The sequence below is a fragment of the Lycorma delicatula genome, chromosome 1, assembly GCF_047948215.1.
Source record: "Lycorma delicatula isolate Av1 chromosome 1, ASM4794821v1, whole genome shotgun sequence".
NCBI lineage: Eukaryota > Metazoa > Arthropoda > Insecta > Hemiptera > Fulgoridae > Lycorma > Lycorma delicatula.
The window spans coordinates 70,221,454-70,238,914 of NC_134455.1; the positions used below are offsets into that span (position 1 = coordinate 70,221,454).

At 30.3% G+C, this 17,461-nt stretch overlaps 1 protein-coding gene across 5 annotated transcripts in view; it reads left to right on the forward strand.

The window, feature by feature from the left end:
- LOC142319211 (testis-expressed protein 10 homolog) overlaps window positions 1-17,461 on the forward strand; it is a 75,331-nt gene that overhangs the window by 47,859 nt on the left and 10,011 nt on the right. For 4 of the 5 annotated variants that reach the window (XM_075356243.1, XM_075356257.1, XM_075356232.1 and 1 more), the window contains 2 exons: window positions 1,598-1,823; window positions 15,015-15,169. In XM_075356243.1, coding sequence (XP_075212358.1) covers window positions 1,598-1,823; window positions 15,015-15,169 — 381 coding nt within the window. The remainder of the gene's footprint in view (window positions 1-1,597; window positions 1,824-15,014; window positions 15,170-17,461) is intronic. The other variant, XM_075356266.1, reaches the window with a different exon arrangement.

Genomic DNA, 17,461 nt, shown 5'->3' on the forward strand with positions numbered 1-17,461 from the left:
ACTTGTTCAAGCATAATGTAAAAAAAGACAGGTTTAGCTTTGATGTACAATGGTCAAGTTATCTGTAATGAAGGAATATGCTTATTTCCTTCTATCTGGCCCAGATGCTACAAGAATTAAAACACCAGATAAAGATCTAAAAAAATTTCAAGTTATTGATAACTTTTATAAAATACTATAATCAAATTAAAATTACAATGAAGACTCAGACCTGAATATCTACTTCAGTGTAAAAAGTATGTGGAATTGAGTTTAAAACTTTATAAAAGTAAAATTGTCCATTGACTTCGAAAAAAATTGCATCATATTTCAAATTAATTTATTCTGCATATGGATGACATTAGTTATATATTTTTACTGATTTTTCTTAAGTAAGTTATCACGGTGAGAATGAAAAAATGACATTCTGTTATGTAGCTTGTCTTTTCTTGTTACTAAAAAAACCACATGACTAATGCTCAAATTTTTACATATACTATTTACACTATTACCTTATGTTTACCAAATTTCAGATCAGTAATCTTCATTGCTTTTGAGTTATTTGATTTGTTAAAATATATTAACTTTGGATTTATACGATGTGCAATCAGGAGACAAAGTTTGTTACCTTCATTGTTATTCTAATTTAATATGTATGATATTTGATAAAACATATTGCTAAACATACAGTTTTAGGGATTTTATTCATTAATAATTTACTGCTTCAACAAGGTGAAGGGTAATTGATCTGCATGGCAGCCATGTTTGTAACAGGTTTACTTCAATTCTTGTATTATTGCAATAGATGAGTACAGTCTTAGTATTATACTTGATGAAATATAATATATTTTGTTATAATAATAGCTAATTATTTTCATAGATTGTATGTATTTGGTAATCTACAGTTTATACAGTACAGTGGATTGTACTTTATTCTCTCCGTTAAATCAAAAATTTCAGAATCTGTACAAATATTTTAAAAGATATTTTTGTTTTGGTAAATGTTTGTTTCTAATTTTGTGAATAATCACATTTGTTTAATATAGAATTATTATTATTACTGTTAAAAATATAATCAGTTTCTTATGATAACCAGATATATATATATGTGTTTTAAGACCTATCATATTTCAAATAATTGTCAATTAATGTAACATTTGATGGGGTGGTAAAGGTCCATATTTTAACATTTATAAATAACATATTTTATGTAATTGTTTTGGGAAAGTCGTATACCTCAAAAATGCATGCACAAAAACCTTTTTGAAAATATATTTGATATGTTTTTAATTATTTAGATGAGTTCCTAATAAAATAAATACTACACAACAGTTTGGTACATATTATATATTTTATAAAATTATAACTCAAACTTCCGGTGTAGATTTTAAGCCAGATTACATGTAAGTAATAATTTCCTTCAATATGCAGTTATCAAACTAAATGGTAACTGCACCCATCATTATATAATTGAACTTATATTAGTGAATTATTGGAGCAATTTTATTAAATATGGCTTTGGCTGTTGCAGATTGATCAGGTTTAAGGGAGAACATAACTTATGTTTCGTATACTTTTAAATTGTAATCTTTTTTTTATTGCTTAATTTTATTTACAGATTGTTTACGGAATTGTGGTTCATTAGATGCTGAACAGTGCTGTTTATTAAGGAATTGTTTAGAAACTGTTTGTGCTGCAAACAGTAAGCTTGATTCCCAGTCGATGTTGAAATCAGTTACAAGGTTATGGGATCATTATAAATTACTTGATCGACCATTCTCTTGCATGTTGTTCGAGTTTCTTACTGGTGTTGCTTTAAATTATAAATTAAAACATCTGCACAGGTATTTTTGAATGTAAACATTATACTATTGTTGACTAATGTAGTGATTCCATAATAACTTAATTTAGATTTGATGAATTAATTTACTTAGCCAGTTTTTTTTAAAACAATGCAATCATATTATTCTCTTTATTTATTGATTATCAATATCAGTATTAATAGATTAATTAATTACATACAATAATATAGAACTTACCATTGGAAGGATGTGTTTTAGAGTTAGATCATTTTCTATCAATACTTTTATTCTTAACATTAAAAGTAATTTTCATTTATTATTCCAGTAATAATAATAATAATAATTTATTTTTATATTTTCATATAATTTTACAATATAGGGTCCTCTGCTAAGACATAATTCTTATCAGCAGGTTCCTGTATTAAAATAAATTGAATACAAGTTATTTACATAGCACAACACAAAAAATATAATGTTAAATATTCTTATATTACCGTTAGGTAATCCGTTAGGTTAGTAACGTTCAAATTCTATCAAATACTTAATTAAGGTGGGGTGAGTAAGTACAAAAGTAAATAAAAATGAATTAAATAGGTGATTAATGTACATTATTATATTACATTTCAGTAAAAAAATCTAATATTTTAAGCTTAAATTAATTTTGAAAAAAGTTTACATAAAGATACATATATACTTCTAAACTTGACTGTTCTTGTGTATATAGATTATATATTATAATATAAAATACAAAAATAAATAGTACATAGATAACACATTTTATAACAAAAACAAAAATAATGATTGTAATATACGAGTATAAAAAAAAAATATATATATAGTGCAAAAATAGTAAATAATGTTAATTATTGAAATAAATATTAAAATATTATGTGTAGTACATCGTAATATACAACATTAACGCATAGTGCAAAAAATATTTTATAATAAAAGGAAAAATAATTATTAAGAAATTTCCGCTAACATATAATTAAAAATTTCTTTTTCAAATATTTTCTTTTTATCTATTTCTAAAAATATGTGTAGAAAATTTATTAAAAATGGTTAGAATTTTGATTTTTTAAAATCATCTTACCATATAGATTAAAATAATTTGGTGTCATGTTCATTCTCTTATGTCACAAATAAAGGGGTACATTGCGTTTTACTAGGTATTTATTATTTTGGAAAATAACTTACAGAGGGAGAAATAATGGAAAGTAATGGAAAATAATTGACTTCTCTGGTCAATTATTACAATGCTTATAAAGATTTAAATTTGGATCAGTTGATGAAAAGCCTGAAACCACTTTAAGCGCCCTTTTGAATATTAGTTATAATATTTAAATGTAAATCAGCTGCCAAACCCCATACCTCCACACCAAATCTTATTAAAGATTCTATTAGGGTTTTATACATAAGTAAAATAGTTTTACATGGGAGAACATTTTTTAAGTAATAAACTCTATTCAGACAAGAAAGTTCTAATCTAATTTTACAAAAATAATTTTTTTTTATAATTCATTTTAAAAATTATATTTTTATATTAAGACTGCTACTGCCATCTGCAATGTTGAAGGTAATAATTTTATTGAGCATACAATCACTTTTAATTTAGTGACTAAAAGAGAAATACTCTGTCTGTTTTATATATTTTTAATGTTTATTTCAAATTATGTCATTATAGTGGATCTACCTAAAATGCATTAAAATACCATTTGTATTGGATTTTAACGACTTTATAAAGGCACGGGTTTTTGTTATACATTTTATTTTATTTAATGTTGTGTACTAATGATGCACTAAGAAATTATATGTTGCTAATTTGTGTAATATTTTGTATACAACAAATTTAACAGTAACTTTTGGGATATTGTGTTGTTTCTTGCAGAAATTTTATGTTTCCAATCTAATAATTTATTGATTATCAATTCCTTAAATTCAGTGTTGCAATTTTTTATGTATGTTATCTTATTTTCTTATTTTTAAACATTAAAATTGTGCTGCTTCTATGATAAAACTAATAAAATTATGTTAGAATTAATGAATAAGCAAATGCTTTTTTGCTATATACCACCTGCAAAAAATCAGTGTAGCACAGGTGAAGATGTGTCACAGATGGACTGAATCAGTTTAAAAAAATTCAAACATATTGCTTAATTTTTCAATGACATTGCCACGTCACTGAAAAATTAATAGGTTAATGGATATGTGTTTGTGCTGCATTATATATTTTTGTGCTGCTGCATCCTAATTGTTCAATTCAAACTTTCTCTAATCAAAGTTTTGTATTTGTCTCATAAATTATGTATTAATATATTGGTACAATGAAATTACATTTTTGTAAGATATATTTCTGTCTGCAAATTCAGCTGTCTTATGTTAGTTTAAATTTATTTTGTAATATTAGACTGGGTATTGTATTATTTAACATTCCATTTTTTTTTTTTAAATATTGTGTTGTTTCTCACATTATAATGATTTAAACTAAGTAATTTTGTTTTTGTTCAGAGTTATTTCTGCCTCTTTGTATTATTCTGTACTAAAATGAATAATTATGGACTGTGTAGAATTTGGTTAGTTTAATTTAATTGCATTTCTTTTAAAAGTAGATTATTATATTTGGAAAATACTAATGTTGTGCTTAAATTATTTGCAGAGAAAATCTTAATAAGAGTACAACTTTTATGTTGATTTGTGATTATTCAAAACAGATTTTCATTCTCAATAAACTGCCAATTTTAAACTTTAAATCTTACCATTTTTTCAGAAACTATTTTCAGTGATATCTAACATGCTGAATGTTTACACAGTTATTTTTGTTATAAAAATATAATTTGTTTTCCCACATCAATAAACAGTATATAGTACATGCAGTATTTATTAATAAAACATAAATATTATGTTAATTAAACTTTTGTACAATTTACTAATATATAAGTAAAAAGTCATACTACATAAAATTTTCAGCATAGTTGCTTTTTAAATTAATTTTTTGCAAAAACTTGCCTTTGTGACATAGTGATTAATGTTTTACTATAAATGTTATTTTCGATAGGTTTATTTTAATTAAAAAGATAATTTATTCATCAATCTGGTATGAATCCGTTAGTTATTCTTATTAAAAAAAAAAAAAATAAATAAATAAAAATTAAACGACCAGCTAAAAAAGATACAAATAAATTTGAATCAATCATTTAAAAGAGGTATTTCACATGTTCATATTTCAGTCAGTCCAATAACATTCCAGTCTTTCATTCAGTAGGCCTTGATTTAAATCCAAATCAGGTTTTATGGTGTTCATATATTATAAAATTCAGTTTCATACTTTCATACAATTATAAGCTTCAAATTTATGCAGTGAATTAATCATAAAAAATTTTGATAATGATGAAAACCAAATCATAAACTTTCATCTCATTCAAAAATTAATTTTAACAAAAGATTTGAAGTGAAATACTGTTTGAGAAATTACATTATTATTTGTAAGATTGACTGTCACAGGCATAAGAAACAGGTTGTTGACAATTTGGAAAATTGTTAGAATTGCTTTAAAATAACATAAGTACCAAATGTGTTAACCATCAATCAGTCGATACAAAAAGGGCCTCAGTTACTTAGTACAGTTTTCCAAACTGAAATCCTAAAAATCTGTAAAAATTACAGTATATATTTACCGTAACTCTAAGATCATGAAATGCACTATTGAATTAATTTTTTACGTGTAAGTTATATAAAAAAAAATTGAAATGCCTGGCTGAGACAATTTTTGCACAAGCTGAAGGTTTTCATGAAAAAAATAACTCATTTAAAAAACTAAATACTTAACTTTTACTCAGTAGTACAAAAAACTATCTAATATACTTAATAATTTTCATTAGCATATAAAAAACTCATAGGATAACCACAACTGCCCTAGCTTTCACGGTTTCCCCAAAATAAACATCTTCATTGTTATTGTCTTCCTCACCTGCTTGCCAATTTTTTACTTTGTCATAAAAATCCTTAAATTCATCTGGATTATAAACAAAAGTTTCATAATGTTGTCTAGTTTCTTACGTTTAAAGGGTATGCGATTTTTAAAGGGATTTGTGTCTTTGGCCTTCCTGCCATGCCAACAGGGAAAGTATGTAACATGATCTCCTCAGTAAAATTTCTTGCAATGATAATACTTTTTAATTCACGATTGTATGAAAAATGTGATATAGAACTTATACCAAAATTAATACTTTGCGTTTTGGGCACTTTTTTCGAATCATAAACATGTTTTTTTTATAAAATGTTTGCCAACAATTTTTATAATTGAAAATTATATTTGTATCTACTTCCTCTACTCTAGCTGGTAAATTTACCAGCTGAACTTGATGAAATGATTAATTCAGTAATCTGATGGGTAGAGTACGGTCTATTGTGGTGCCTTAACATTCTTTTAATAATAACAAAGTCATGATCACATGGTAAGAAAGAATGACCATACACAGGATAATAGAATACAATTTTTTTTAAATCTTCCTGTATCTGTTAACGCTAGCAAAAATCTTGACATTACATAATTTTTGTTTTGACTTCAACAATCATCGGAATAAAGATGGAGTACTCAGTGTAATGAAGAGGTACATTACAAAGATATCGATACATAAAGGTACACACTTTGGACTCTATGTAGCAGACCCTTCATGGTAAAAAATCATTGTGATCTTATTTTTATGTATGTTGTAAATACAAAATAGGTTAACAGTCAGCTGTCTTAAGTAAAAAGCCTCTTGGACGGGTACAATTGGTAACTGCAAATTCTACATGAAATCAAAAGCTAGAGCTTGTATATGTTTTTTGGTGGAGTTTCGTTTTTATATTTGCATTAAGATAACTTTTTTTAAATTTAGCACAATACTATGTTTCACCTTTCAATTTTGAGTAAAATTTTTGACTTTTACATTTATGAACCATTAGTTCTCCTGCAGCACATCATTTGGCAGCTTCATTTAGATATGGATTTTTTGTTTTAAGTTTTAAAACTTCACAATCTGCCCAACAATCTATCTGTGGTTGCCCAAATTTATAGTAGAAATTTTCTTTAAAATAATGATAGCTTACTTTTATACCTGCATATTTATTTTTAAACAGTTTATACATTATTTTAAATTTTGCTTACAGTTTACATGTTTTATATTTTTTCCAGAATATTTTTTTTTTTCACTTCAAAAGACTCAGTATACTGTCTGATTAAATTTCTAGTTTCTACTGGTATTGCATAAGTACCTAATGTCTTACATATATTTTTGGGGGATTTACCCAAAAGCATGAGGCTTTGCAACCATTTCACTCATTTTATAGTAATACCATACCTGCAATTTAGCATAGCATTAACACTAGGAACTGTTTTTCCTTTGTAATTAATGTATTGTACTCCTTTAACTTTTCCATTTTTATTTTATATCTTCCAGTTTGATACAGTTCTTATTCTTCTTGTATATTCACCATTTAAATCCATCTTAAAACTTAATACTGTCTTGACCAGTAACAAAATACAACTCACATTTGAGAATAAAATCAGATCAAGTAGCTGAAATCACAGCTGATTGCTTAACATTGTATCAGGTGTACTAACCATCTGTACTAAAAGAGCTTCAGTCAATGACTGAAGCCCTTTTGGAATATATGTTATTTTCTTAGCAACCACTTCTAATGAAACCGTGCATCTGACTGAATTCTTTTTAGTGTAGAATGCTAACATTCTTTCTTTTGTACAGTCTAATATGACTGTACAAAACAAAGAAAATTTCTATCTCAATTTTCCCATTTTTGTGACTGAGGCCCTTTTTATATTGACCGATTCATTTAATATATTAAATGATAATTTTTAGAAAAAGCAGTTACTTTTTTCAGTTGTTACTTGTTTCAGATTAAAAGTTTGCTCTAATTTTTTAAGTTGTAAATGACAAGCTAAACTGTCTGTTTTTCCTTAGGTTGCAGATCTTATTTATTAATTAAAAGGAAATCTTTAGCCAGAATTCAAAAAATATTTTGTATAAAAATTGGTTTAAATTTTTTTTTTTCTTTAATTCTTGTTACTATAATTTAAGTTTTATAGAACTTTCTTCATCAATTAACATTTCTTACTTTAAAGTATCTGGAGCATGTGATTGAAAAAAAAAGGTTTTACCTGAAGGAAAGTAAATTTTTTATAACCTTCACCCTGAACAAATAAACACAAAAAAAATATTTTTCATTAAGAAGGAGTAGTAGCTTGTTAGGAAGTGATCATAAATTATTTAGTGCATTTAGGTGTTAATAAAAAAACAATGTGATGTGCACATCACATGACTTCTTTGTACGCCTATTAAATTACATGTACACATTTTTTTTTTTTTTGCAATCAGAGGTTAGTTATTAATAAATCAATATATTTAAATTAAAAAAAAGAAAAAGTTAAAAAAAAGGAGATGAAGTCTGATTTGAACTGATGTGCATTCCCCTTGAAAGATCATTTATATTAATTTCCCCTTGTAAGATTATTTCATTAATTAAAATTTAATTTGGTTATAACTCTGGAACCAATGAAGATAGGAACCACTTATTATATATCGTTAGAACCTCTCAATGAGGGCTTATTACTGCACTTAAGAAAAAGTTCAAAATTCAAATTTTTTGGAATTTGGGCACTTTTGGTTCAGTCTATTGCAATCAAAAGGGGAGGTGTACAACTAGATGTTACAACAGTCCTAAATCCAAGATTTCAACGTTGTACGCCTAATCATTTTTAAGTTATGCGAGATACATATGTATGTACGTACAGACGTCACACCAAAACTAGTCAAAATGGATATTTCCGTTGAAATCTGAAAACCAAAATTTTTTGCGATTACGAGTACTAAGTACAAGGAAGTAATAACAAAGCAATGTATTTACATGCATGTTTTATTGTTTAACAGAGCATTTCAAACATTTTTATATTAAAAAATATAATTTTTTATTGTTGTTTATTGAAAACTTATTAATTTCATATAAGTTCCACATGACCACCTTTTGTGATGTGTAAAATATCTAGACTATATTCAATTCCATGCCATATTACTAGGAATATCTGGAGTTATTCCATTAATTACCTTCAATTCTTCTTTTCAATTCATTGATGTTGACAACTTAACCTTTATTGTGTACACTCTGTCTTTGACAAACTGTCAAAAAAAGAAATTGAGTGATGTAACATCAGGGGATCGAGGTGGCCAGGGAATTAGTCTATCATGGCGAAGTCAATGTCGAGGAACTTGTTAATGTAAATAGTTTTAACATGTGAACCCCAGCGTGGTGGTGCGCCATCTTGTTGGAAGTAAACATTGGGTTGTTGATGTTCAGTTTATTGTTCTGCATACTCTTGTAACATGTCTAGATAACTAGCATTAGTAACTGTTGGCTTGGCAAAGAAGAATGGTCTGATCAATTCATAAGCAGTTAACATACACCAAATGTTAATTTTTCGGCTGTCACATTGTGTTTATCGAACAGCATGAGGGCTCTCACTACTCTAAATCTGATTGTTATGATGGTTAATGTGACCAGAAACGACGGTAGATGGACCGTAGCTTTGTTGGAGAAGATTATTTTTTCTAAAAATGCATTTTATCTTTGTTCAATTAATCAAGAATGTCCACAGCGAAATTGTAATGTTGTAGTTTATTGTCATCTTCAATTGCTTGCACTGACTGAGTTTTGTATGAATGAAGTTTTAGGCACTTGTTTAGGATCTTCACGATTGTCGATTGCAGTATCCCCAGTTCTGAACTTGCACGCAAGTCAGTTTACCTGGGCTTCTCTGAAAAGTTTCTCTTACTTGATCTACAACTTCCTTGGAACAGTAGGTCTGCCAGCACCTTTTTTGTTTACTATACTTCTGTATCCTTACTGCTACAATGTTTAATATAGTATTAGGAGGATCATGGGTGTACTCTAAATGAATAAATCTGTAAACAGTAATAACAGATTTGTTTTCATGAAACCATAGCATGCACATTTCTCTCCTGCACGGTAGCCATTGCTCTACTGATGAACCCTCTGTTTTTACATTGCGCTGGCATGTTGATTACAGGTTATCAGTAACTCTAGTACCTGCAATAATGTTTATAAAAAATCAATGCGCACTACATTTCTTTGTTCTTTTTTTTATTAACACCAAAATGCGCTGAGTAATTTATGTTCATTCTGTATTTCAGGTTAAGATTGCAGAAATTGCTAAAATTTCAATCGTGTATCAGTTCTTTTAAATGAGTTCATTCTTCAAGTTTCATGAACACAGATTATGTCATTCATGTGTAATGGTATAAAAAACTGTAGAATGTACACAAGTTGTGATCATTGGCACAAATTGAAATAAAACCTTGAAGAAAATGTTCCTCTGTTAAACATTAATTATATATATTACTATATAATATACGTATATTACATTATATAGAGTGATTCAAAGAAACGGGATATTTAAAAAATTAAATAACGTTAATGAAAAATATTTTTTTAGAAATTGAATTTTATTTCATGTAATTGTACAAATGTTGCCATTTTAGGATACATATATTTTAGTTTATTTTTTAAAGATGACATCTTGCAGGTGACCTCTTCTACGTAAACACTCACGAAGTCTCTTTGTTGAATTGTTCATGGTTTGTTGTAACATCTCAACTGGAATTTCCGCAATTGCTTCTCAGATCTTTGCCTTCAGTTCTTCCGTTGTAGCAGGTCTACTGTGGAACACTTTGCTTTTAAGGTGACCCCACAAAAAGTAATCGCAAGCTGAGAGATCAGGCGATCTGGGAGGCCATCTAATGTCACCATTTCGTGAAATGACACGTTGTCCAAACAATCGGCGTACAGCTGCCATCGATATTCGTGCATTATGTGACGTTGCTCCGTCTTGTTGAAACCAAGCTGTGTTAAGAATTGGTGGAAATCTCTTGTTCCACAACAAAGGTTTCAAGCACGGCTACATAACGAGCCGACGTCACTGTAATCGCAAGACCGTTGTCATCCTCAAAAAAATAAGGGCCTATAACACCGTAAGATGACATAGCACACCACACGGTCACTTTCTGGCTGTGCAACAGACGCTGGTGTAGCTGCGTAGGATTTTCTTGTGCCTAGTATCTGAAATTTTGCTTGTTAACAAATCCACTGAGTTGGAAATGCACTTCGTCTGACATCCACAGTTCATGAACAAACTCTTCGTTATCATTTATCTTCTGAAGCATTACATTACAGAATTGTGCTCGCACAACTGCATCGTTCGGTTTCAGTTCCTGGACGATCTGCAACTTGTATGGATGGTATTGCAAGTCCTTCACTAACATTCTTCGAACACTTGAACTATGCAATTGTAAAAATGCTGAGAGACGACAGATTGACCGATGTGAACTTCGTGTGACAGCATCTTGTAAAGCTTGAACATTCTGTGGTGTACGAACGGTTCGCTCACGGCCTGGAGGTTTCTTTTTCATTGCCGAACCAGTTTCCTCAAAATTAGATATCCATGTTTTAATTGCATGTGCTGATGGAACACGGTCATGCCATCCCAGATTAAAATGACAGCGAAATTCTCTACGCGCTCCCTCCACACTGTCATTGTTTTTGTAAAACGCTTTGATAACAAATGCACGTTGTGCACCACTCCAAGGATCCATGACAACTAAATGGCAGGTTAGGTTAGAGAGGCTGGCGCCACTTACCAAGTGGTACCAATCGGCCACAGCTACCAACACAACTTTCAAAATTCCCAGTTATCTACCTAAGAAAATCATACTAAAATAACATTTTTTATTTGATAGCTGACATCTCAAGAACAATTTACTTTAGCTCTCCATAGATGCTCTCCGATGCTCTCTACTATCATCTATGGAGAGCTGATAGCTCTCCATAGTGATAGATGATAGTGTCAGACTCTCATGACTAAAACCCCTCCACACAAAGACTGAAGCCACCAAAAAGCATTACACAATCTCTGGTGGTACTTGCAGGATCAAATGCCAGAAGGAGGATCAAATGAAACTGTGAAAGCCTACAAGATCAACAGAGACACCCATCCACAATCAGACACAAACAAAATGCACCCCACCCTACCCACTTCAGGCTGACCATCCATCCCACATTTGCCCCCCCCCCCTGCATTGATGTTCATCACGATGATGTGAGCAGCATGGTCATCAGTCAGAAAGGGATGGTAGGAACTCAGTGGAGTCCCACAGGCATTAACAGAGAATGCACATCCATATCGATATGTGGACAGGCGCCCTTATCCCTGCATGTTTTCCCCTATCCTACCCTTCAGCCACCTTTCCCACGATAATATCCCTCATCATGTCAGTACCACTTTTCAAACATTATACCAACAATGTTGTTCATGACAGGATGGCCTGTCACCGCCACACACTGCACCTTTAAATCCATCCACCTATTGCACTCAAAAATTACACATTTGACATCATTAACGGTGGCCTAATGCAGGTACAAATTGTCCTTATTGCACCAGTATGCAAACAGGTATGATCTGAACCAGCCATGACCCGAGAGGAACTGGGTTAAGAAATAGACTACTTCCCCAAAACCCCTGCCGATCCACGGTGTGATGATCAGTTAATCTAAACGTCCACTTACTCGTTACTGTTGTCTGCCACCAATTAAGAAGAATGTCATATGACATGGTCCTATCCTCTCACACCATGATAACAGTCATCCCTGAATCTGGCCAACAGGTACATTGGCAGCATACTGGCAATAATGGACGTCACTTCGGACAAAATAGTCCTGTACCCTGAGCAGAGACATTTTTCTCTGAAGCTGCTCTAGGATCAGCCTGGCATGATTAGTAGCAGGACCCTTATCCAAGAAGGAGGCCTATAAAGCATTGCCAAGTTTATGATACTCAAATAAACACGGACTTTGAGCATTACTGAGAAGCCTGCTCAGCACAGTCATCATCTTCTCTGTCCTCATTGTGGTTTGGATATATGTCTCCAAAAGGAACGCCTTCCATCCAGCCGTACCTCAAGATACTTCACCAAAGTTTCGGGAAGTACAGATACACCCTGCGCCTGGAAGGCGATAGGGCCGAATATCAATAGAGATCGGACTGCAACACTGTCCTCAGGTGGGCATTGATCCCCTTATCTGCGAGCAACTTGAAGATAGGCGACCACAAGAGGACCTTGAAGGCATTCCTGACGTCGAAGAAGATGAGTGCTGGAATATTCTTTCTGTATCTAGACGAGCTGCTGCCTTGTCCACCATGCTCATCATGTTGTTAACCACATCCACCATCAAGATGCATGCTTGAAATCTGTAATGATGCAGTGTGTTAGTCCATCACATCTGCCATTGTTATTGGTAAGCCTCACCACTAGCATCTTCTCAAACAACTTCATAAAGTTGTTGATCAGACAAACAGGTCTATTGGCAGATGGATCATCAACTGGATGTCCCTCCATCCTGATCAGCACCAGTCTACTATTCCTTCCAGACCTTCAGTATCTGTTCATTGATAAGGATGTAGTTGAATTGCACCATATAGGGTGCACCTCAACCACAATCCTGATCATTTCAATTGAAATATAATCAGGCCCAGGACTCTTCCTGGACTTTATTCTCCAGCTGGCAGCAATTAACTTCTCCAAATTGAACCAAGGATTGTAATCTGTGACAATTTCTATTCTAATGTCACCACCTGCTGGGAAGAGCCATACAACTACACATCTGATCATTCGTAGTGACAGGCAGTCTGCACCTGAATCTCTTAGCCACGATCTGGTATCTCCGACCCTCAGACATCACTATTGATATCTTTGCGCAGCTGCCTTCAACAATCCTTTTTGGATTTGATGATAGCCAGCTTATAAATTTTTCTGCCCTCAATGAAAAAAACTCTTGCTTGTTCCTTTCTATCTAGGTCGATCCTGCAGTTCAACCTCTGTAACTGCCGCCATGCTGACCAAGTCCACCTCAATTCAGCCATTCAGCTGACCACCAGTATACCCACTAACAAAAAACAAAGGGATCTGTGAGACGGCAGGGGTTTTTGTAAGACAGGTTATCAAAAGCAGAAAGGAAAGCTTTCATACAAAAAAGACTGCAAGTATCAACTGATAAATACATTTTTGTATCAAATGATAAATACATTTTTGGAAATATTTTTATAAGATGTAGGACTTTATTATAGTAGTGAAACTTGAACAATTGAAAACATAGAAAGGAAAAAATACAGGTTTTTGAAATGTGTTAAAAAAGTTGTTTAAAATTGAAAATTTAATTTTTGTTAAATTTATTTGAGTTGTTAAAATTAAATAGGTCAATAAGATTTGAACGGAAGAGGATTAATGCTAATAAAATAGTAGAGAAATATGGTAAAATATTGTAAATAGATGAGCTAGGTTGGTGGTAGAACATATATTTTTAAGATATGCAAGTTTAATTAATTTGCTAATAGAATAACATTTAGAGGAAAACAAAAGGAATTATATGAAACAATTAATTTAGGATGTCGTAAATAAAAAAAAAAAATGGGTAAAATTAGGTTTCAATAAGAGGAGGCAGTCCTTCTGAGGGTTTATTTCTTCTTTCTCTACTCTTCTCTTTTCCATATACTTCACCCTTTCTTCCTTAAATAAGTACAATGGGAATTGTGTCAACTGTCAGACCTGGCTCCATCTATCATAACAGGATTACCCAGGCCCTGCTTCTATCCAAGGGGTTGCACACAAAGGCAAGTACTTAGATGCCTGCCAAGTACAACCTCTTAATTCATTTAAAATGCAAATCTGAGAGTATAAAATAAAATAAATTATTAGGGCTAAACTGAATAAAAAATTTTGCAAATATTCTAAGAATTGTGAAATAATTTTACCAATAAATAAATAAATCAATTCTAGCTATAAAAGTGAATTACATTTTACTAATTTGGTAACTTACCATAATTTAAAGCTGTTTGTTACTGTACTTAAACAAGGCAAAATGGCTATACAAGTTGCAATCATAGTAACATGAAAATTTACCCAATGAATCCATTTCCCACTACTTATTTACTGTGCATCTGATAGCTGCTAGCAAATTGAAATAGACTGGATTATACTTCGTAATTATTATCATATTTTTAAAACTATATGTTTTTTATTTTTTTTTTTTCACAACTGTTGTATTTATTAATTTTAATATAAAATTCTGTAGCTGTTAAATTTTAAATAAGTTTTTATTTTATTACAGTGAAGAGACATTTGAAGCGTGGTTGGGGACATTACCTGAACTCCTAACACTTCCAAGTATTTCTTATTCTACTGTCAGAAAAATTGTTGAGATCGGCACTCATTGTATGCCGGCTTTCAATAACAGCTTGGATGGTTGGATTGAAAGTATATTAGGTAGATAATTTTTATAATCATTCTTACTCCATATTAACAGTTTATACTGAATTTTCCTAAGATAATGTAAAATTATTTTTATGGTTTTTTTATTAAATGGATAAATATTAAAAAATGTTGTGTAAGTGATCTTGAATGATGATGGGTATATTTTTCAAAATACTGTTTAGTTTTAGATATGAATATGGGACTGATTGGCAAATTTTTTTCTTGTATCTGTAATTCATCTAGAATATTACATTCCTCTAATCTTTCACTTCTTAAATTCATCTTCAGTTTTTAATTATTGTCAAAATCATGCTAAAAAAATTAATGAGATAAATGATTTTGTTTAGTCATTTACTTTGTCTAGCGTGGTTTAGTTTAGTAGGATTGAGATTATGTATCTTTTTATGACGTCTGTGTTAAATTTGAATCGTAGTGTGTTAATATGAAAAAAAAATTCATCACAAAATCCAAACCCTTTTAACTTTAAACTATTAGATATAAAACATGTTGGTTACTACCTGCTGGCACCTTATGGTGGGGTTGCTTACCAGGGACAGTGTATGGTTGGTCCTTTCATGTTTGCTAATTTTTTAGTTTAATATAAAGTTATCTTCTGGTTCTACTACTGCTAGTATCAAACGTACTCTTATACTACAAATATGTATATATAGTATAAATGAACTGTTTTTGGAAAATAAAAAAACGTTTTTGTAGTAAAAAATAGTTTTTTTCACCTTCTATCATCACGATTACAATGTCTCACCAGCACATACACCACCATGTGGTGGTGTACTATAATAAACTGGACATACTGTAAGATATTATAAAACACTGGATATAGTATCTTATAGTACCTCCTACACTGTAATACTATAGTATGTACTGTAATAGATAACACTGATAGTGTAAGATACTGCAAAATACCAGACATACTATCTTATAGTACGTCTGGTGTTTTATAGTACACTGCACTGTGTGGTGGTGTATGTGCTGGTGAAACATTATAATTATGATGATAGAAGGTGAAAAAAAAACTTATTTTTTATTACAAAAACTTTTTTTATTTGTAAGTTCCAAAGAGTTCATTTGTATGCTTTTTATTTAATATATATAGAAATGAGATATATACACATTCAAGTAGATGTCCTCAACACTTAATAATATAATGAAGATCTTAATCATCAGATTATTTTTATGTTAAAATTAATAATATTCAATTATACAACAATGCATTTCTTATTCATTTGTTCATTCTATTTGTTAGTAACAAAATATTGCTACAGCATTTTTATTACAATTATTGTTTAAATATCCCGCACCTTGAAAAATTATATTTTTACTTTAGCCCTAGTTATAAGTAAACTCTTGATTATTTAAATTTTTTTAGTTAAAACTTTCAACTTATATGCAGAAATATACTGTTACCATTAATACCAGGATTTTTTGTGTTTGTGTAAAATCAGATTTTCTTTTTGATTATTGTTGGAGATATCTGTTGTATTTTGTGAATGGTGAATTGTAAACTAAAAACAGAACAGCATAGTTTTATCTTACAGTTTTAGTGAAAAAAAATAAATAAATAATGGTGTAGTGTTTTATTTATTTTAAGAATGAGTTCCTAATAATAATAATAATAATAATAATAATAATAATAATAATAATAATCCATTGCCAACTACACAAGCTATCTATTACTTTAATAAAAAAATTGAGGTCAGTGGAAATGTATATGATTTACCAGGGAATGGGTGACCTTATTTAATACAGCCTTATTTAATAAAAATGTAACAATTGTTTGTTAAGGCTTCACAAAAAACATCTTATAATTTGGTTATTTCATGCATTAGTATATATCGTACTTCAGAATGATTGAAATTAAAGACTTGCTACACACATTTGTTAATAAAACATAATAAGATTTTTCATTTCTTGATGAACGTAAACGTTTAGAATCTTCAGAATGATTGATAATTTCTATCTCCAGATGAAACCAAATTTTACAAAATAAATTAATTACCCATTTAAATGAGACTATTTTCAAAACTGAGTCATTATGATAATTTCAATACATAGTGCGACTCAAATCCTCATGAAATAAAATAATAAGAGCTTAAATGTTCATCGTTTAAATTTATGGGCAGATATTTATAGAGTTGGAAGCATAGGTCAATTAAATTGGGACTGTAGTTAAAGAATCATATATTGAAATTTTAACAGAATGATATTGCTCGAATTAAAAAAAAATTCTGTCGCTTAAGAAAACTTATTTATGGAATTTGGTAACAAGATTTGCTGTTTTAGTTT